Source organism: Phocoena sinus, chromosome 16 (assembly GCF_008692025.1).
Source record: "Phocoena sinus isolate mPhoSin1 chromosome 16, mPhoSin1.pri, whole genome shotgun sequence".
Lineage (NCBI taxonomy): Eukaryota > Metazoa > Chordata > Mammalia > Artiodactyla > Phocoenidae > Phocoena > Phocoena sinus.
In genome coordinates, this window is record NC_045778.1 from 38,631,339 (window position 1) to 38,652,845 (window position 21,507).

The 21,507-nt window shown below is 43.4% G+C and overlaps 1 protein-coding gene across 4 annotated transcripts in view; it reads right to left on the reverse strand.

Moving 5' to 3' along the window:
• ERCC6 (ERCC excision repair 6, chromatin remodeling factor) overlaps window positions 1-21,507 on the reverse strand; it is a 74,636-nt gene that overhangs the window by 45,978 nt on the left and 7,151 nt on the right. For all 4 annotated transcript variants that reach the window (XR_004346204.1, XR_004346203.1, XM_032608317.1 and 1 more), the window contains exons 3-5: window positions 20,828-20,948; window positions 18,554-18,665; window positions 12,925-13,645 (exon numbers count right to left, since the gene is read on the reverse strand). Coding sequence is in view for 2 of the 4 variants with exons in the window: in XM_032608317.1 (XP_032464208.1) it covers window positions 12,925-13,645; window positions 18,554-18,665; window positions 20,828-20,948 (954 nt within the window). In the remaining 2 variants the exon portion in view is untranslated. The remainder of the gene's footprint in view (window positions 1-12,924; window positions 13,646-18,553; window positions 18,666-20,827; window positions 20,949-21,507) is intronic.

A 21,507-nucleotide genomic window follows, 5' to 3' on the forward strand; every position in this document is an offset into this window, starting at 1 on the left:
CCCTCCCTTCTAAAACATACAGGCATCATGTCGCCACAGAACACACAGCACCTAGGAAACCACATAAGCCACTACAGCTTTGTAAAGAAAGATGAAAAGAGACAAATGTTTATTCAGTTTGGCTAACAGATGACTAAAGGTGGTGGGGAAAAAATCATTATTGCCTTTAAGTATTTGTATCATTGTAAAGACAAATCGCCCCAGTAGAATCATATACACATATTAAAGACAGAGAGTACCAGGGTTATAAAACCACATGCATGTGTGGCTCAGGCTAAGAGATTCTCCTGGTATATAAAGCAGTAATTCCTCATGTGGTTTACAGCCAAGAGACCTGGCCGCCTAACCTGCGCACGCTGAAGCAAGGCAGCACCAAGTGCTGGTCGACAAGAAGTACCAAAAGTTCTATAACAGATTTGTAAACAGTAAATTGTCATGAAGTATGGCCACGTTTAATGCAACAGTAACAAAAAGATAGCTACAGAATGACCTAAAACTGGTCGGGGGCAGGTCAAAATTAAGATCTGGACCCCAGTGATCTGAAATCTTAAAACTCTGAAATGGCCTCGAAATGTCTAAATTCTGTTCTTTTGACAAATAAGCTAGATAACAGATTTTAAAAGCGGGGGCCGGGGGGTAAATAGTCCAATATTTACATTTTTGGAAAAGAAATAACTTTTTCATGTTTTCTTTCCTCTCGTTTTAAAAGAGCCACACATGTAAGAGTCACAGCTGCAGCCACATAAAACCAAGTGGGCCTGGTGTTCTCTGGCAGGGTTTCCAACTCCCCACACGACTGCCGTAGTCAGCCCGCTGCCGACTCCACTGGCAGCTGCTCAGAGGAGAACCCAGTAATAAACATAAACTTACAATTCCAATCAGATGCAGGCAGGGCAAATGCTCCTTGGCTTCGCCACACTCACGCAGGAATGAGAAATCAGCCCAGGCTGTGGGACCTGGGGCTGATACTGCGATAATGATCTGTCAGAAGCAACGTGGACCCAGGGCCAAACTGCTAGCAACGCTGCACAGTCAGCTGAACTGCACCAGAAACATACGTCCTTCAGTTGTAACCTACTGGCACGCCTTGTCGATGGAACCCTTAGAATACACCTGAGAAGTTAATTTATTTTCGAAGGAGAATCTCCAGCATTTCAAGGATGTTCAAAAATGCCAGGGAAGAAAAACACAGCTAGCTGCCACTGCTGAAATTCAGAGCCTCCTCTCTGTGCATGTGCATGCCCCGTACTGTCCCCAACCTCTCTCCCCCACACACCTGTGTACCCTTCAGAGCTCTGCCCGAGTAGCACCTCTGGAAGAAGCCGTCCCTGACCGGCCAGTTAGGCGTCGCATCCTCCAAGTAGGTGCCTTCCCAACACCGTGGCACCTGGGCACACCTGACGTCTCCACTAGAACGCTAGCACCTACCAGAGTGTTAGCATCTTTTGAAATCCGTATCTGTCTCCCCCATTAGACTGGGGGAGACTGTCTCAGTCATTTTTGTATCTTTAGAGACTAGTATAATGCCCACCTCACAAGACGCTCAATAAATGCTCAGGGAATGAATGAATGAGGTTCTGAATTGGGCTAGGGATGAGGAAGACACCAGGGGTAGAGAAGCATGGCTTGAAAACGGTCAAAGTGGGTCCCTCAGAAATGGGTTCAAGAAACGTCCCGTTCTACCTCCTTTAGGGCCTGCCTCCTGCTGCATTCCTACCCCTTCTACATACGTGACTTTAAAGTACTACTCCGAGCTGTAGCCACTGCCTAAACGTGGCTGGGCCCACTGCAAAGAATGAGGCCTGGCAAAGGGTGACTGCAAAGCCAGGTGTTTAATTTAGAATTTTATAAGCAGGAAAAAAAAGGAGAGAAGGTTAAGCTCACTATGTTGAATGACAAAAATTTTGTAAGTTATTTTCAAGCCCTGATGTCTGTTTTTGGGGGGTTCCCAGGGGATTCACTTTGCAACAAGACTGGTTTTTGCACACCAGCTGATTGGAAGAAATCAGGAGTCCTGAGTTTGGGTCCAAGCCTCCCTAGGACCAGGTGGGAAAGGCTGAGTAAAAGGTTCAACTTTTTATGAAAGACTTGATCTTCTAGCAGAGGAACAAAGAAGTTCAACTAGCCCTATATTTACATTACTAGAAAGGAAATAATGTTTCTAGTGTTCCCACTTTCATCTTTTTCTTTAATCCATACATATAATAGTCACAGCTGCAACCAAATAAAATGAGGTGAGTGTTATTCACTGGGAGGTTTTCTAACTCCTATAGTCCCTCAGACTCCAGGGGCGGCCATTAGAGCAGAACCCAGCAAAAAACACAGATTTAAGATACCCACTGAGAAGGGAAAACCAGATGCAGGTCCATAACTAGTAAGGGGAGGTCCGAACTTTAGAAACATCATTTAACACCACTGTATTTGTCTCCTCGACCACAGTGAGCCAAATAATAGGTCCTTATAGGACTAAATGAGATACTATGTATACTATACCCTTTAGAAACTATTTTTTAATACTACATACATGTCAGATACTATCTTATAATTACGGGCAGGAGATTACACAAAAAAAGTAAAATTGAGAAATTTTAGTTAACTGTAGGTTAAACGTGAATAAAGAGTAACAAGTGTCAAAACACTTGGAATCGCAATCTTGGGCAGGCAGGAGTTAAGTGCAGCCCCCAAGTCTAGAAGGCCATCATGCTACCGCACCTGTTCTATCAGCCAAGATCAAGATTATCATGGTCACTCTAGGCACAATGTCCTACACCTAGTACAGCAAGGAGTGTGGAAACTAAGCCTTATAAGGCACAAGAGAAGCATCTGGAACACTGACCTCAGAACAGAGAAAATTGTGAGGAACCAAAGTGTAATCCTGACCTATCCACACTCAGAACCAATAAGCAGGCTGTGAGGTTGGAAGAATGCCCCCTGGGCAGATGTCTAGTGACCCCTGGTTTGTTCAAAGGAGAAATAATTTTTTATTTCTCCCCAAACAATTACTGATAATGTACTTATAGTCATATAGATATTTTATCACTAAGTGGACCTTAATCATACTAATAAAAAATGTATTAGAGGTAAGAAAAGCCTAACATCAAACAACACTAAGTTTATAACAGCTAATGAGTTGTCTATGCATATTACATACAATTGTTCAAGTGCTTTTTACCTTGGAAGAGCGTCACGCCTTCATACATATCAATATTTATATAAGCTCTTCCTCATCATTCTCACAGACCCTCTTACTGGCTTGATGGAATCTTTGTAGTAAATGTTCTACCTAGTGGGCATGCAAGTAACAAGAGTAGCTAATATTTGTTGATTGTCTGACATTTGCCAAATATCTGAGATGTATTAGTAATCCTCCTTTTGTAATCCTCCTATCACCCTTGAAGAAGGTACTGCTAAGATCCCCATATACAAATGGGGAGATATACAAGACCTCATAGTTATTAGGGGAGACTGGCATTCTGACACCATGGCCTGTGATTTCTACCCCCTATGCCATATATTACCTCCTTAAGTAACACTGGCTAGCTCTGGACAAGCTGTGTTTTGAAATTATATATACATATATATTATGTATATATTTTTTAAATTTAGAGGCAGAAAACAAACTCTAGTAATAATAACAACTAATGGCTACCGCGATGCTCACTGTGTGCTGGCACTGTTTTAAGTATTTACATGTATTAAATAATTTAATCCTTACAACCCTATGAGACAGATACTATTCTTAATCCCTTTTTCACAATTAAAGGAAGGTAGGCAGGGACAGGTAAAGCAGCCTGCTCAAGATCACCAATGTGAAGATTCTAACCCGGAGTCTGTGCTCCTAACTGTTGCATAATCTTGCCTCTCAAAAAGTATTTTCAAACTTCCAAAATTCACCCCTTTGCTCATAGCACCAGCCAAAAGGTCAATAATCACCTCTTTAAATGTTATACAATGAAAATGAAATGCTATACAAAAAAAAAAAAAAGAAAACAACTGCACAAGAGCAAATCAAATTATAAAACTTCAATTCAAATTTGTTTCAAAAAACATTAGTGCTAAAAGTTTGAGGAGATGGGCTTCCCTGGTGGCGCAGTGGTTGAGAGTCCGCCTGCCGATGCAGGGGACACGGGTTCGTGCCGCCCCGGTCTGGGAAGATCCCACATGGCGCGGAGCGGCTGGGCCTGTGAGCCATGGCCGCTGAGCCTGTGCTCCGCAACGGGAGAGGCCACAATGGTGAGAGGCCCGCGTACCGCAAAAAAAAAAAAAAAAAAAAGTTTGAGGAGAGGAAAGACGGCCTTCGTTTTTGTACGATAACATGATTCCTTCCCCACCTCGCTACTGTGCAGAGTGGGTCAAAACTCACTCTTCACTGGACACCTGCCAACTTTTCCAAGTAATAGTAAAATCAGCTTAGTAATTCTTTTGACTACAGGTAATCTGGGCTGAACAAACACATAAGATACACTTAATACCAGACAAACCGATATACAGGCATACCTTGGAGATATCACAGGTTCGGTTCCAGACCACCGCAACAAAGCAAATATTGCAATAAAGCTAGTCACATGAATTCTGTGGTTTCTCAACACATATAAAAGTTATGTTGGGGCTTCCCTGGTGGCACAGTGGTTGACAGTCCACCTGCTGATGCAGGGGACGTGGGTTCATGCCCCGGTCCGGGAAGATCCCACATGCCGCGGAGCGGCTAGGACCGTGAGCCATGGCCGCTGAGCCTGCACGTCCGGAGCCTGTGCTCCGCAACGGGAGAGGCCACAACAGTGAGAGGCCCGTGTACCACAAAAAAAAAAAAAAGTTATGTTTACACTAGACTGTAGTCTATTAAGTGTGCGACAGCATTATATCTAAAAGAACAATGTACATACCTTAATTAAAAAATGGTTAGCCAAAAAAACGCTAACCATCATCTGAGCCTTCAGTGAGTCATAGCAGTAACATCAAAGATCACTGATCACAGATCACCATAACGAATATAATAATGAAAATGTTTGAAATACTGTGAGAATTACAAATGTGACACAGAGATATGAAGTGAGCAAACGCTACTGGAAAAATGGCAATGATAGACTTGCTTAAGGCAGGGTGTCACACACCTTCGATTTGTAGAAAGTGCAGTTATCTGTAAGCACGATAAAACGAAAGGCAATAAAAGGAGGTATTGCCTATACTCAAATGCCTACACCAACCTACAAAAAAGGTAAAATATACCTATTAATGGGAATTATCAAATATTAGTAGCCCAAGATTATATAATAAAATGAACGTGCCCTCTCCAAAATTTCAAGGAAGTCACTTACTTTGCTCTTTGAAATTTACAACTGACCTTATTGCTCTGTTTTCATTTTTACGTTGTAAGAGCCACCAAGATCTGTAGTGATTGTGAGGGAAAAGTCACACATCATACAGTTAAATCATTTCTAATATAGAGTGAAATTTCAATCTCAGGATCATTCTCCGCTTATTGCAATATCCATGAAAAAATTCTACAACAGAAGCACAGTGAGTACAATTTGATTTTTTAAAAATATACTCAAGGCACCTAGCTGGGTATTTAATATAGTTTGCATTTCTGTAGTGCAATAAGTTTTCTATTTCAGACAGCTAAGAATTCCTTACAGATTAGTCTAATTTGCTAAATTGAGATACTCAGTGTTTTACTTTTCTTATCTGCCCTTTTATGGTCTATCTGGTGGACTTAATTGGCACATCTGAGCAGATGAAATAGTCTGAGTTAGGAGTCCAGATCTCACAGAGTAAATTAAGACTGATGCAGACAGTTATGCACTGGAGCTGAGGATGAGAGGTGTGTGCAGAGCACGGAGCAGAATTAGTCTTCATTTGTGTCTTAGCTTCGTCATTTAAAAGAAGCCAGGATGCTCTCTAAGAAAAGTCCTTAAGGGAGTTAACTTTTTCTTCTGTCTTTAAAATATAGAGTCCTAGAAGAAGAAAAGAACACAAGTTTATTCCTTGAGAAAGAAATCAACTCCCAGAAACTGATGACAAGAACAATCTTCAAATAATTATACTTAGTTTCTGGATCAAAACTAGATTAAATTTTTACCAAATTCAGATTTTTAGAGATCAAATGATCTGCGTTTTGTTTTTTTTTTTAAAAGATATAAGCAAATCAAGCTCTACACTGTATCAATAATTTGGCCTTTGCCTAAGTGTGACCTGAATCCATGTGCAGCACAAACAAAGATGCAACTGAAGGACAAACATGGGACAATCGCACTGCAAAGGGACTGGCTCTAGGCAAAAGCAAGAAGAAGAGGCTCGGTGAAGACAATAAAATGGAGACAGAGCAGCTGAGACTGTGGTTCTAGGAGGCGTGGCCTTCAGCGCCATTTCAAGCAAAGGAATGGGGCCTGCAAAAGTGTGGGCTTGGTCCTCATCAAGCAACGGGAGAAAGTGGTCACTGAGGCCATGCTTTCTGAGCCCACCACACCAGTCCACACTGACAGACCACTCCCTCATGACCCAAACCACCGGCTTCTCCACTTGCTGCTATCCTGGGCGAATGACTTCAGCTTTCTCGGCTCAGGTTCCTATCTCCTAGGGCGCTGTGAGGACTAAGCCAATAGAGCCATATAAAGTGAAGCACTGCCAAGTGGTAAGCACTCACTAATGTCAGCTATCTTAGTTCTCATAACAACCTCCTCCCTCACCCATGGATGCCACCCTTGCTCAGGGCCTCCAAATTTCAAATCCAAGAGGCTTTTTTCAACATTCATCCTCCTCAGCTTTACTCATTTCAGCATCCGAAAATACCGACAGCCTTCCCCTCCTAGAACTATGCATGTATACAGCTAAACCCTCCAAACCAGGATCCAACTCGCCCCTGGCCACAGAAGCCACAGTGCTCAAGAGAGAGGGTACTAAAGATACCATTTTCCCAGATGATTAAGTCTTACGGGGGCTTAGAAGATACTCTGTAAGATTTACACAATGAATGGAGCCATCTGACCTTTTTTTTGTTTGTTTTTTTTTGCGGTACGCAGGCCTCTAACTGCTGCGGCCTCTCCCGTTGCGGAGCACAGGCTCCGGACGCGCAGGCGCAGCGGCCATGGCTCACGGGCCCAGCCGCTCTGCGGCATGTGGGATCCTCCCGGACCGGGGCACGAACCCACGTCCCCTGCATTGGCAGGTGGACTCTCAACCACTGCGCCACCAGGGAAGCCCTGACCTTTTTTAACTCAAAGTTATTCATGGTAAATAAAGTTCAAAATGGGGCAAAAGAAAAGAAAAACCTCTAACGACAAAACTGTATTAGAAGCCAGTTACATCAACTGGTGTCATGACTACAGACGTGGGTTACACCACACCACGAGGCAAATGCTATGCCCATCCACACAAGATCAGTCAAGTTTTCTAGAGTCCCTAGCAATCTCCCCAAATCTTTACCCAGCTGACTTGGGTCTAGGGTTTGGTCTCCAGCCCAGGGAGGTAGGGGCAGCTATGTCCTGATTCTTGGCACCACCATGTGGCCACACATAGGTACTGCCCATTCCACCCAATTCCACAAATGAAAGGAAACCGCCGTTTACACAACCCAGTCCTGGCTTCAAATCCCAGCTCTTAACCAGTGACATCATGGGCAAACTGATCACCCTGAAAGGGCCAAGATAAAGTGTTTGTGCAGCCTACTATAATTAGAACAACTGAAAGATATATATGCATAGGATCAAAGGCTGGAATGAAATATAGAAAAATAAAAAAATAGAGGTGTAGGTAGTTTTTTCTATCTTAATATTATCACAATTTCACTATAAACAAACAAGGAAATGGGGGCTTCCCTGGTGGTGCAGTGGTTGAGAGTCCACCTGCCGATGCAAGGGACGCGGGTTCGTGCCCAGGTCCGGGAAGATCCCACATGCCGCGGAGTGGCTGGGCCCGTGAGCCATGGCCGCTGAGCCTGCACGTCCGGAGCCTGTGCTCCGCAACGGGAGAGGCCACAGCATTGAGAGGCCCACGTACCACACACACACACAAAAACACAAACAAACAAAAACAAAAAAACAAGGAATTATCAAAAGTGAAAGGTCAGGGGCAGGGTATGGGAAGCCTTCAAACTATCTGGAGGTACCAATTCAAATCCATTTCAGGCTGTGATCTCAGCAGCTTGGCCCAAAGTACCAGATAATCTGAGGAGACTCGCACCACCTACTGAAGAGTCTGTTTCTAAATTCTACTGTTCCACTGATTGAGGATGGGGGGTGGTGGTGATTTATCCCAGCAGCGATACCAAGCTAACTTCGGGCTAGAGTTGAGCATTACATCCTCAAATCCCAACATCCTTACCAACAATTCTTTCCAACCTCCTCAAAGGTTTCCTAAATGGGAACATCGTAAGGGCCTCTGATAAGGAAGAATGCTACCAACCTCACCTCAGAATTAGTGGGAGCTCAAAGCCCAAGCGCAGTGCCCAGCTCCTGCTGCTCCGGGCTAAGCCCTAAAGGTGCTCCCCAGGGGATTCTCAAGCACACACGCTGGTAAGAACCCAATGAACTATTATACACAGCACTGAGCTGAATAAACTGGCCCCAAAGCTCCTGCCCAGGCCCTCTCGTATGTAAACACAATTGTGCAGGGTACATAAAAGTTTAGAGAAAATGATATACAAACTCAATCTGCCAAAACTTACGGCCTCAGAAAGGAAGAGAATATATAAAGTCCACTTACATATATCAAAGTAGTTCCCAAACATGCCAGTGCCTCAGAATCACCTGGGAAAGCCTTTTACATTACCACCTGGTAGTCCCACGTACACTTTTTGAATCAGCACCTCCAATGGTGGAGCCCCCAGTGATTCTGCAGGATCAGCCCATGGGCTGGGAATCTTTGCCTTAGCCTATGCTCATTGCCAAGAAAATACAGCTGTTAGGTTAGCAACTTAAGCAACAATGGCTGGCAAATGGAAATAGAAAGGAGAGATTCAGAGTATAGGTTTAAGTCAAATTATAAATGTTCTCCCTAGTCGTGCCAGCAGGAGACAGACCTTATTTGGAAGTGCATCCTCTCACTCGGGGTGTCAACGGACCTACACTGCAAGTCCGACCCAAGCAGTACGTCGACTTCTGGGGAAAGAGGCATGAGTTGGTGACATTTTTTGTTTGTTATATCTCACTGTTGGCAAACAGCATGTTGCTTGCTTCCCCCTGTTGTCCCCGTGCCAAGGTAGACATCACCAACGCATTGCGGCACTCTTTCCCAGGGAAGCCAAACAGGCCTCAGTCTCCCCCAAACAGATTACCACTGCCAAAGGTGGGAGCTGGCTGGCAAAGGCAAGGGCTTGTGCCCTCCCTGTCTTGAAGTGGCAGCTTAGCAACCGGACTCCTCTGCAGACCACGGCCACCATGCCAATACCCAAAGCAATCCAGACGAGACCCTTGAGGAAACAACGTGCCCCCAAAGCAATGCAAGTATTTTCCTGTTCAGTGATGCACCTGAAGTTCGGGGGTAAATGTGGCAAGTTTTAACCTGCATCCTCAGGTCCGTATCAACATATCTGAATGACCCAAGAGACCAGGCCCAGTGCTGGGATGAACGTCCTCCACAAAATCTTCCCCAAATACCTCAGTCTGATTTCATTATGCCCTGCACACTGGTTAGGTCCCATCTGTGCCCACGTCCCCTAAAAGACTGCAGATTCCTCACAGGAACCCCTAGACGCCAGTCCTAGAATGGAGCTGTGCATTCATGCAATGAGAGCAAAGATGAAGCAATGGAGATGACCTCACATCTCCATTGGAAAATGAACCAACTACACTGAGGGAACCGGGATTGCAGATCTCTGTTCACCTGGCGGGGAAATGTGCACATATGAAATGTTTGGTCTTCTAGGCCACTCTGGGCTCACCAGGGACATACATCACCCAACACTGAATGTGTGTTATTTCTGTTAAGTGTTTGGCACCTGGAGCTCCCAGACCCTAGCTTTCTAAAGCAGCAATAGATTTTAAGGAAGACCTTACAACTGAGAGCCATACCCTAATGGAAACATGAGCACCCCAAAATTAAAATAAAAAATAATGGATGTTTTGTAAGATCTGTTAGCATTGACATGAATAAGAAACAACAGAATATTTGCTTCTAAGAAGTGGCCCATCCATCACGGTACATTATCAAAGGTATGAAAATCAGGGAACACCATTGAGGAGACAGCCTCCAAATGCAACAGAACAGAGAAGAAAGCAGGATAAAAATGTTGGAAAGGCAAAATACACCACGAGCATTTTATAAGATGCTTAAAACTTCCAAGACTGATCTGAGGTCTTGGGCTAAGTCAGAGAAAGCAGGATCATCTACTATCCAGATGCAGAAAAGGTTAAGCTGCAGAAAAGGCATGACAGGAAATTCCCACTGAGTGTCAGCTAAAACTAAAGACACGTAGTTAGGACTAATCTAGAGCTAATGAAAGACCTAAGACTCTCCAAGTGGAGAGAATAAAGGGGGTGAGATGTCTAGGAGTCGCCCACTTTCACTTCTAAGGGTTCAAAACAGCATTATAATCAACAGGGCTATAACCAACACCTATTTAAGTCCAAAAGGTACCTACCTTGGGTACATATTCCTAAATTCTAACCATTAGGAAAAACTCATTTTCTATGTTGTAAACTATATGGGGCTTTATTCTTCTTACCCATCAACAAACCACTGCTAAGATAAGAAATCCTAAAGTATTTTTCTTCACTCAAGGGGATACCATTACAATTTCATTCTGTCTACAAAGATCAACAACAAGAAATAACAAAGTATAGAGTGACTGGCAGTTTTTAAATATTCTTAATATGCTTCTAAATCCTGAGCATTTTGTTTTTTTAACATCCCCCAATCCAAAGGGTACCAAAGGAGATGCAGTATAAACATTTCAATGTGGATATCTGCAATTTAACAATTATCTACCTTAATAACTGTAGCTATAAAATTTTAAGAGCTATAGTATTTTGGTGGCAATTAGAGTTATTGATATTTCTGAAATTCATTTGAGATTTTACTATAAAGTGAGCAAAAAACTGACTTCTAATATGGCTTTGGAAATAACAGTTTTACAATCTTAACATTATTAAGAAAAACTTATTGCCATGAATTTAAACTAAACCTGTATTTAAAATTCAATCAAAATAATTGCTCTTGATCAAAATACTGAATACTTAAAATATATTTAATATTGACTCAATTTAATGGGAAGAATATTCATTCCACTTATAATCAATATGTTGAAATTAACACTTTTATTTTATTATTTTTTTTTTTTGCGGTACGCGGACCTCTCACTGTTGTGGCCTCTCCCGTTGCGGAGCACAGGCTCTGGACGCGCAGGCCCAGCGGCCATGGCTCACGGGCCCAGCCGCTCCGCAGCACGTGGGATCCTCCCAGACCGGGGCTCGAACCCGCGCCCCCTGCATCGGCAGGCAGACTCTTAACCACTGCGCCACCAGGGAAGCCCAACACTTTTATTAATTCTCTACAATAGTCAAGAAAAAGACTGATGCCACTCACTGTTCAGACAACTTTACAGATATCAGATGTGCAAGCTACAATGAGAAATGACAAACATTAAGCCACTCCTCAACTCTGTCTTGCCGCGTAAGGTACTACCACAGTGAGAGTGTAACAGCTCTCTTAAAGACCTGGACTTAGGTTGCAGGTACTGAAATCATTGGTGAAAAGAACTATGCTGCACCTGCTTCTAAAAGGATGTATGTGGCAGCTTGGATGTAGGGCGTCGGCAGTTCTAAATAACAGAAGAAAAGAATATCAGGTCAATCTTCATTCGCAAAGGTCAGTGGAAAGCTACAAGAATTATAATAAACTAGGTCTCCCTACCCTGAGAAACAAGAAAAAACTGTTGAGGACTGGGGAAAAAAGCCACCCTGGGAGCAAGTATTAAAAAAGTAATCTGTTAAGCAGATTCCCGCATCCCTTTGAGTCTCTTAAAAAGCTAAGGCGTGAGACCCGAGTCGCACAATGTCATGCTCTGTGGGACACGGTGGAGACTGTGGCATACACACTGGTTTTCTTGACTCAGAAGACGTGTGGCAACATGCAGTGCGGACTCCACAAACAAACGTGTTCACCTGGGCTTCCCTGGTGGCGCAGTGGTTGAGAGTCCGCCTGCCGATGCAGGGGACGCGGGTTCGTGCCCTGGTCCGGGAAGATCCCACATGCCACAGAGCGGCTGGGCCCGTGAGCCATGGCCGCTGAGCCTGTGCGTCCGGAGCCTGTGCTCCGCAACGGGAGAGGCCACAAGGGTGAGAGGCCCGCATACCACACACACAAAAAAGTTTTACTTACTTACATCAGACACTGACAAATTCACGGAAATAAGAAGCCAAAGTTAGTCTCTAGCATAAAAAAAGACAGGGCACAGGAAGGGTATGCTGGGCATAGGAAGCCCATTTCTGGCACGGTATTGTTGAAATTCTGTAAAGAACCACTTTTTCAAGACAGGGAAGGAGGGATTTAGGAAAGCCAGCTTATTCTTTCATACACTAAAACTTAAATTTCAGCTCTTTTTTGAAGGAGAGTCTCCTAAAATTACTTTCACCCAACATACACTACACAAGCCAACCTCCTCCTGCCCCTTGTGACAGGGCACCCACTCTCCGTGTGAAGCCACACAGCTCCTGCTTTAGTCCTAGGCATGCCTCTTGCCCAGCCCTCCCCCTAAGCTCTTCTTCTTAGACTTGCCCTCAAATCTCAATGAAGACCCCGAAGTAGAAGCATCTTGGGTGAGCTCCATCGAGGACTCAGGGGCTCTGATGGTTCTAGCAGGCTAAGGTTGCAGGAAGTCCAACCTTTGGATGAATGGAGGTCTAATATATTACGCTAGACTAGAACTCTTATTTATTAATAAACCTACCACCTACGATAAAGCAAGCAGTACAATCCCTGGAGACTGACCTTAACCGCTGCTTATAATAATCTTCATCTCCATCATCTCGGCATCTCACTACTTTCCGACCTCCTCCTCCTCCTCCTGCGGCTTCAGCTTCTTCCCCAGAACTTGGAAAGAAGTCATCATCAATCTCCTGCACTGTGACTTTCTTCTGCCGTTTCTGGCGACTGAGCACCCGTCTCCGGTCACAGTCGGTGTCTTCCCCGGACAGGTCAGCCCCTGCTGCCTCCCCCTGCTCCCACTCCGTGGGCAAGTACTCGGACACTTCATCCTCAGAGTCTCCCTCTGCCTTTGGCCTCACACCACACTCCGAGGGTTTCTTTCCCTTTAGCAATCCCACCTGCCCCTGGAACTGAAGAGCCCTCTTCTGGAGCTTCTTGATGTGTTTTTTCAAGCGCTTATCTGTTTTCGAGAGAACTTTGCCTCTCTTGTCTGCTTTGTTGTCATTGAGTGTTGCGCTCAGCTCAGAAGTGACCGAGGCCGGGGCTTTTTTAGTTGCTCTTTTATTACAAGCTTGCTTCTTTCTTTCAAAGGACAGTTTTGCTTGATCTGCCAAATACTTTTCAAAGTCTGATGCTTCGTTGAGCATTAGTTTTCTGGGCTTTCTCTCCTGCTTCTGAGGGATCTGGGTACCAAAAGGTGTCATCTGACCAGTGCGGACGAGCTCTTCCCAAGCAGTCTCCTGAGCAGGCATGAGCATACTGCCGAGGGAGGACGGCCCTGCTTCTGAAAAGAGGGATGACAACACGTTGGGCACCAGCACAAAACTTTCCAAGAGAACAACGGATATGTGCACTACTCAATACGTAAATTAAGAAAAAAAAAAAAAGAAAAATCACTGATGTACTAAAGTATAGTGTATATGAAGAACAGAGTGAAATTTACTATAGCATTCATGCCGCATTTAGTATACCCCTATTCAAAAAGGTAACTTCTCAATAACTTTTCCCAAAACACTGCAGTACCAATATACTTTCTGTGCATCCAAAGACAGACCCAGTCACATGTAACATACAGAGAAATTTTACCATGTTTCCTTATCACCTGCCCTTGAGGAAGCAATCTCCCAAGTTTCCACGTCACTGCTAATACCAGCATTCAGATGGACTTAAATACAAGAGACAGCAGAACTGAAAACAGACATCTAAAGAATCAGCATGCCCCTAAATAGGTAAAACATAAATGCTGCCTCTGCACTGCCCAATAGGAGAGTCACCATATGGCTACTCAAATTTACGTTGAAAATTCATTCTCTCAGTGGTACTGGCCACATTTCAAGCGCTCAACAGCCACATGTGGCTAAAGGCTACCATAATGGACGACACAGACAGCATTTCCACTATTGCAAAAAGGTCCACTAAACAGCACCGTGTTAGACGTGTGAAGTTAACTGACTGAAGGGATGAACTAAAGTTGGAAGTTATGCCATAATAATAGAAAGCCACCCAGAGATCGTCCCTCTTTCATTAGTTGAAATTAATCTCTAGCAAAATTACTTTACCCATAGCCAAAATACCAAAAGAAGTAAAGGCTTAACAGGAAGGCATCCATATTCTAAAATCTGTATTTCTTGCAGGCCAATAACAGCACAGTGCAGTTTTTCATTAAATGTGCACTGAAGAAAAACATACATCAGAAAGTGCACAAATCCTAAGTGTACAGCTCAGTGAATTTTCAGAAAAATACAAACCCGTAACACCAGCATCCAGACCAGGAAGCATAAATTACTAGGACCCCCAGATATGCCCTTCACGGTGCCTCCCAGCTTCTACCCCACCAGCTACTGACTGACCTATTAACATGGTAGACAAGTTGTACCTGGCTTTCAACTTAATGGAAATGGGAATGTCTGTACTTGTATCTGGTTTCTTTTGTTCAACATTATCCTTGGGTGAGTCACACTTACTACTGAATATAATTGCAGTTTGTTGATTCTCATTGCTGTTAGTATTCTATGATAACTCCACTACAATTTTTCCATTCTAGTGTTACTGGACATTTGGGTAGGGTCCAGGTTTGGGCTACCAGGAATAATGTTGCTATGAGCATTCCAATACACATTCTTTGGTAATGTATGTATATAATTCTTTGGGTATATTAAGCTTTAGTAGACACCACCAAACCAATTTCCAAAGTGGTCCTAGCAATTTTAAGTTCCACCAACAGTGTTTGAGAGTTTCAACTGGTCCACATTCTTGCCATTCCACTTTAGCTATGCTGGTAGGCATGTAGTAGTACCACTTTGTGGCTGTAATTTGTATTTCCCTAGTGACTAACGAACTAGGGAATCTTTACGTAACATCTGTTGATCTTTTGGGTAGCCTATTGTGAAGAAAATGTTCAAATCTTTTGCCCATTTTTCTCATATGTGGTCTGTCTTTAAAAGGAAAAAAAAAAAAGATTTCTAGGAGCTCTTCATACATTCTCGACTCAAGTCCCTGGACTGATACAGATATTGCAAACATCTTTTCCCATTATGCAGCTTGCCTTTTCACTCTCTTAAATGCTATCTTTCAGCGACATAAGATCTTAGTTGTAACATAGTTCATTTATCAAATCTTTTCCTTCACAGTGAGCCTTGTTTTTGTGCCTTGTTAAGTCTTTGCCCCAAGATCATGAAAATGTTTTCCTATGTTATATCCTAAAAGCTTTGTTTTATCCTTAACGGTGAAATCTACAATCCATTTGGAATTTATTTTTGTACACTGTATAATGGGCCAATATTCACTTTATCTTCATGTGGAGTAACCCAGCACACTGAGTGAAAAGACGATTCTTCTCCACAGCAGTGTACTGCCACATCTGTCATAAATAAAGTGACCACATATGGGTGGGTCTGTTTGCCAGACCCTCTACTCTGTCCCACTGGTGTATTTGTCTATCCTTATGCCACTACAGTGTCTTAATTACTATAGGTTAGTAATAAGTCTGGGTATTTTGTTCTTCTTCAAGATTGCCTTGGCCATTCTTGACCCAATGCATGTTTATATAAATTTTAGTATCAGGTTGTTAGTGCCACCCACCCTCAGCCTACTCTTCCTACTCTATACCCTCTCCCTCAAAAAACTCCCTGAAATTTATATTGGGGCTGCACTGAAACTATAAGTGGACAGAATTGTATCTTCCAATCTATGACCATGGTGTATCTCCCCATTTATTTGCCTTCTTTAATTTTTCAATGACATTTTGTAGTTTTTAACGTAGAGAGCGCTGAAGAAAACTACCTCTTTTTACTAAGAGTTATTTCCAGGTATTTGATTTTGTTCGTAATTGCCATCTTTATTAAATTTTATTTTTTGCTTTTGCTCGTATGTAGAAATATGACTGATTTTTTATATATTGACACTGCTAAATTCACACGGTAATTCCAAGAGACTGCCCATTGATCCTTTCAGATTTTTGATATGACCAATAACATACACTGTAAATAATGATGGTTTTATTTCTCTTCTTACATTACTACACTATCCAGGTACAATGCTGAACAGGAAAGGTGACAGCAAGCAACTCATCTCATCCCAGATCAGAGGAGCAAAGCCAACTGTTGCAAAGTTTATCCCACCTAATTCCAGGAAAGGATTCTTTAATCAGATAATCCTCACAACAATTAGGAAACGGATCGCTATGTGGAGACCAGGGGAAAGGAAACCTCAGGGAAGCATGTGAGCAAAGAAATGAAGGTCTACTATGCTTATGCCCATCTCAAAGCAGACTTGGAAAGGTTAAAGAATGTAGCCAAGGTCTATACCTGGGCAATACAGAGCTGGGGTACACAAAGCCTAGACACTCTGTTCCCCTGCCCCACCAAACAGAGCATAGAGCACCACGGAAAAGGAAGGTATCCCAGAAGGGATGGAGGAGGAAGGGTTATAAGAGAGACCAGGAGTCTGAAGTGTCAGCTGGAGCCCCACTGGAGAGGGATAATAGGAACCAGGAGTTCAGGAAAAGGGCAAAAGGCCACAGGTCTACAGATTTATAAGATACTAGAACCTAGGTGGCCACAAAAGCCATAGGTAATGGATGAGATTATTTGGGGAGAGGTAGTATAAGAAGAAGGCAGCTCAGGACTTCCCTGGTGGCGCAGTGGTTAAGAATCTGCCTGCCAATGCAAGGGACACGGGTTCGATCCCTGGTCCAGGAAGATCCCACATGCTGCGGAGCAACTAAGCCCGTGCACCACAACTACTGAAGCCCGCGTGCCCCACAGCCCGTGCTCCGCAACAAGAGAAGCCACCGCCAATGAGAAGCCCGCGCACCACGATGAAGACTCAATGCAGCCATAAATAAATAAATAAATAAATTTATAAAAAAGAAGAAGAGGGCTCAGCAAGAAATTCTGAGAATAATCAACATTTAAGATAAGCCTAGAAAAGCTGGTCAAAAAAAACTAAACAGAAATGGTCAGAAGGCTAAAAGGAAAACCAGAAGAGAGACATGGATCCTGGAAGGCAGGGACGTATCAGCTGCTACGGACAGGCCAAGTGGCGTTTTTGGATGGGGGAAGTAACAATTAATCCTGGGCCAAGTTTTACCAAACAAATGATAGGTAGCAAAAGGCAGCAGCAAGTTCTAGTCAAGCCAGACCACGACAATCGTTTTTTTACCAATGAGAAATACGGCATTTCAGCAGCAGAAAGCACTCCTCATAGGCCCAATGGATCCTGCGAGACGTTAATAGCACATCTAATATTAATTTTTTTCCAATGCCTCAATTCTCACAATTCTCTTGTCTTACTGACTAGACTTCTGGAATTCGTAGCAAATATTTGCCTGAAGGGTTTAAATCTATACTTCAACTAGTAAATAACTGAACAGCTACCAACAATTTCTAAACACACATGCACACACACTGACTACAAAGATATTTCGTTTCAGAGCTTATGCATCTTCCCAAAAGGCTTCCCAAAAGATGCCCATCCAGGTCAGTGATATAAACAAAATCATGGCCATGGACTAAATAACCTGAATTAAGATGCCCTTTCTTGAACAACAGAATTGATGCTTGGAAAGCCTGCCAAATATGTCCCCAAAAGATATTTAAAAGCAATTCTATGAATGTTGATGGATGATGCTTGGTCAACAAAACGTAATTCAGGGCTTCCCTGGTGGCGCAGTGGTTGAGGGTCTGCCTGGCGATGCGGGGGACGTGGGTTCGTGCCCCGGTCTGGGAGGATCCCACATGCTGTGGAGCGGCTGGGCCTGTGGGCCATGGCCGCTGAGCCTGTGCGTCCGGAGCCTGTGCTCCGCGGCGGGAGGGGCCGCAGCGGTGAGAGGCCCGTGTACCACAAAAAAAAAAAACAAAAACGTAATTCAATCAAGATGTTAGGTGTCTACACAATCAATTATAAAAGAATGTTAAGATTTCTAATTTATTAGACGTAATACTAAATGCACACCAGGAGCCTCCATTAGACTGAGTTAAAAATTTACTTTCTTTCTCTGAAACCCCATAAGACTTAAAATAGATTTGGTTCTACAGGTGTGGAGAATAAAATTTTCCTGTGTCTCTTTTGTCACTAAGTAAACAAATGTATTTTTCCCAACACCCAGGCCAGAACTGAAGGGACACCCTCCACTGACGAGAGGCATCACGCATCAGTTCGAGAACAGAGACACCGTCCGCAGTATCCTCACCTGCGTCCTCCTCCTCCAGACTGGCATGATCTAGTTCAACTTTTACCTCTGCTCCCCCAAGGATAGCCTGGAGACGTTTCTGTTTTGCTGTGATCTTCTTCAGCTGTTGTTCCTTAATGGGCAGATATTGAATACAAAAAACAGCAATGAAGTGATTAAACGTTAAATACAAACGACAGCACTGCAAAATTTTAAAAACTTTAATCAAGAGCAAAATAAAAATAAAACAATTACCAAATACTACTATTACTACAGAAAACCTTATTTGAATAACTGCCATTTTTCTAGCAGGAAGAAGCCCTCAAAGCATGTCCATCGGGCAGCATCCCTGTCCCCACCCACTCTCCTGACTGGGCGGCACAGCTCTCTACCTGCCTGAGCAGCTAAGTTCACTGCACTGATTCTCCACTGACTTGGGAGGTGGAACTGCTCTACATGGTTTCCTCATTACACACTGGGTAAATCACTGAATTTCTCTGTTCCTAACCTTAGCAGCCAATGGGCTATGAGGTCAATAGGCTGTAGGGATAAGAAACAAACACAAATGTTCAAACAGTTGAAAAAGTCAGTCATCTTTGATAATCTACCATATTTATGACTGTCCTTTATAGTATCCTACCCAATCACAAAATTTTAAAGGGAAAATCTTTTTTGATATACCCTTTTACTCTGTCCTCCCTGGGCCCCCGTTTGTCTTGTCTCCCTCTACAACACCAGAGCTTGGATATGTGGCCATTCCTAGGGACTCCCTAATTAACTAGGCTTGTGGTAGGTGGTTCTTTCTCCCAAGGTCAAGAATGCTTGAACGCCAAACATGAGTGTGGAGCAAGGGGACATCCTGATTATAAACACCATGTTGTAATGACTTGTAATTCCTTTTACTGTATCTCACAGTTTTTTGTTTGTTTGTTTGTTTTTTGTTTTTTTTTTTTTTAATTTTTTTTTTATTTTTCGGTACGCGGGCCTCTCACTGCTGTGGCCTCTCCCGTTGCGGAGCACAGGCTCCGGACGCGCAGGCTCAGCGGCCACGGTTCACGGGCCAGCCGCTCCGCGGCATGTGGGATCTTCCCAGACCGGGGCACGAACCCCCATCCCCTGCATCGGCAGGCGGACTCTCAACCACTGTGCCACCAGGGAAGCCCTCACAGTTTTTTTCTCAGCAAATTCTCATACAGAACACTCTCTCTCTGAATAGTCTCTCTCTAAACAGCAAAAAGCTGCTAAAGAAAGACAGGAATATATAACCAAGTTAGACCAGTACCTAAAGGGGCCTAAGATTGGTCCTCTCTGCTCTTCGAAACCCCAGCCCACCAGAAGCCCACTATTCACATGCTCCACGAGAAGCCAGGCGGTCTCCTCTCTGCTTTGGGGAGACCCCTGGTGCCTCAAGCCACTGTGAGCTCTGACCTTTGGGCTGCTGCTGTGGAGTTAAGTGAGAGAGACAGTGCGGAGAAGATCATGAACCGGTGAGTGGAGAGCAAAAGGAGGAACCAAGGTTAACCACACCCCACAAGTAGAGCCTGAAAAAGAGCTGTGAGGACTCTACTCACTGCACTGAACCAACTGCAAGCGCAAGGCCATCTGCTAGTCACTTCGGATGGCGGCAATAAAATGTTCAAAACTAGTCATTTCTACCTCCTGCGATATACTGTCATGAAGTGTACATCAATTCTAAAAAATGTTTCAAACCTCATAAAAACAATGTCATAAGTGACAGACATTCCCTACCCTTAAGTCCTCTAACCCTAAGTGCAGACCCGGTCAGTGTGGCTGGGTGATGACTGAACACCGAAGGCCAGCCTCTCAGAACAGTGATCACGAGTGTGTGAGGGGCGAGGGCTGGGTTGATGGGAAACGTCTGCAGACAGTCAGTGCAAGCAGGAGCTGAGCAGGAAAAAGAGCAAGTCCACGCAAGACAAGAAGACGGCACGAGAGGCCCGCAGGCCAAAGAACCTAAGCTGGGGAAAGAAAGTGGTACCGCAGGGAGACTATGAAAGTGCCCGAGTGAGGAGGCATGCAAAGCCAAAAGAGGAACTTCTTCTCAGTTACGTATGTATGCGTACATATGCGTATTTTTAGAAACACTCTTTAAGCAGAGGATGTTAAAGGGAAACAGCCAAAAAAATTAAACGTATAAAAGGAACTCAAAAGTTTCTGTTATAAATTTGCTTCACATCTTACCAGTACTTTTCAGAATAGCTACTTCCTAAATATTAAATGAGCCTAAATAATGACTTTTGCAAAAATGCAACTTAGTGTGTTATTTGGAGTCACCTTGTTATACTTCTGTCGTTTTACAGAATCTAGTTTCCTGTTGATGTCTTTGTTGGTGTCAGCTTGAGGGCTAAGTTGTTCAATAATTTTATTGATTTGCCTTAGGGATGTCGTACATGACCTGAAAAAGAAGATAAAATGTCCATTTTCCACTGTGGTAACATCTTTTATAGAATAACATGGAGAGAAATGCTAAAAACATGTCCCTTTTACTTCTTATTAACTAAAAGACAAAAGCAACTAAACCAGAATACATATTCTTTTTGGCCACTAATAGAACTTGAAGGGTTATTAGGAGTCTAAGATGACTGCTCATGTTCTTCTCTAATCTGGCCAATTTTAATCAGTTCATTCCCATTTGCAAGCAGATTCATTCATTCTACAAGCATTTTAAGGGTCTACTCTATTCAAGAGACTGTGCAAAACCAATAGGCAATAAGTTGTCCCTTTATATGAAAAATTGCATACACTTTTTTTTTGAGAGTTAATTTTTTAGAGCAGGTTTAGGTTCACGGCAAAACTGAGAGGAAGGTAAAGATTTCCCATATACTCCCTGCCCCAAATACGCACAGCGTACCCCATTACCAACAACTCATACATGCGTGTTTAAAGGCCATTATGGAAGTCTCCCAAAGCTTGGAAAAGTACTAAAAATATTTAAACATCTTCTTATATAGGTC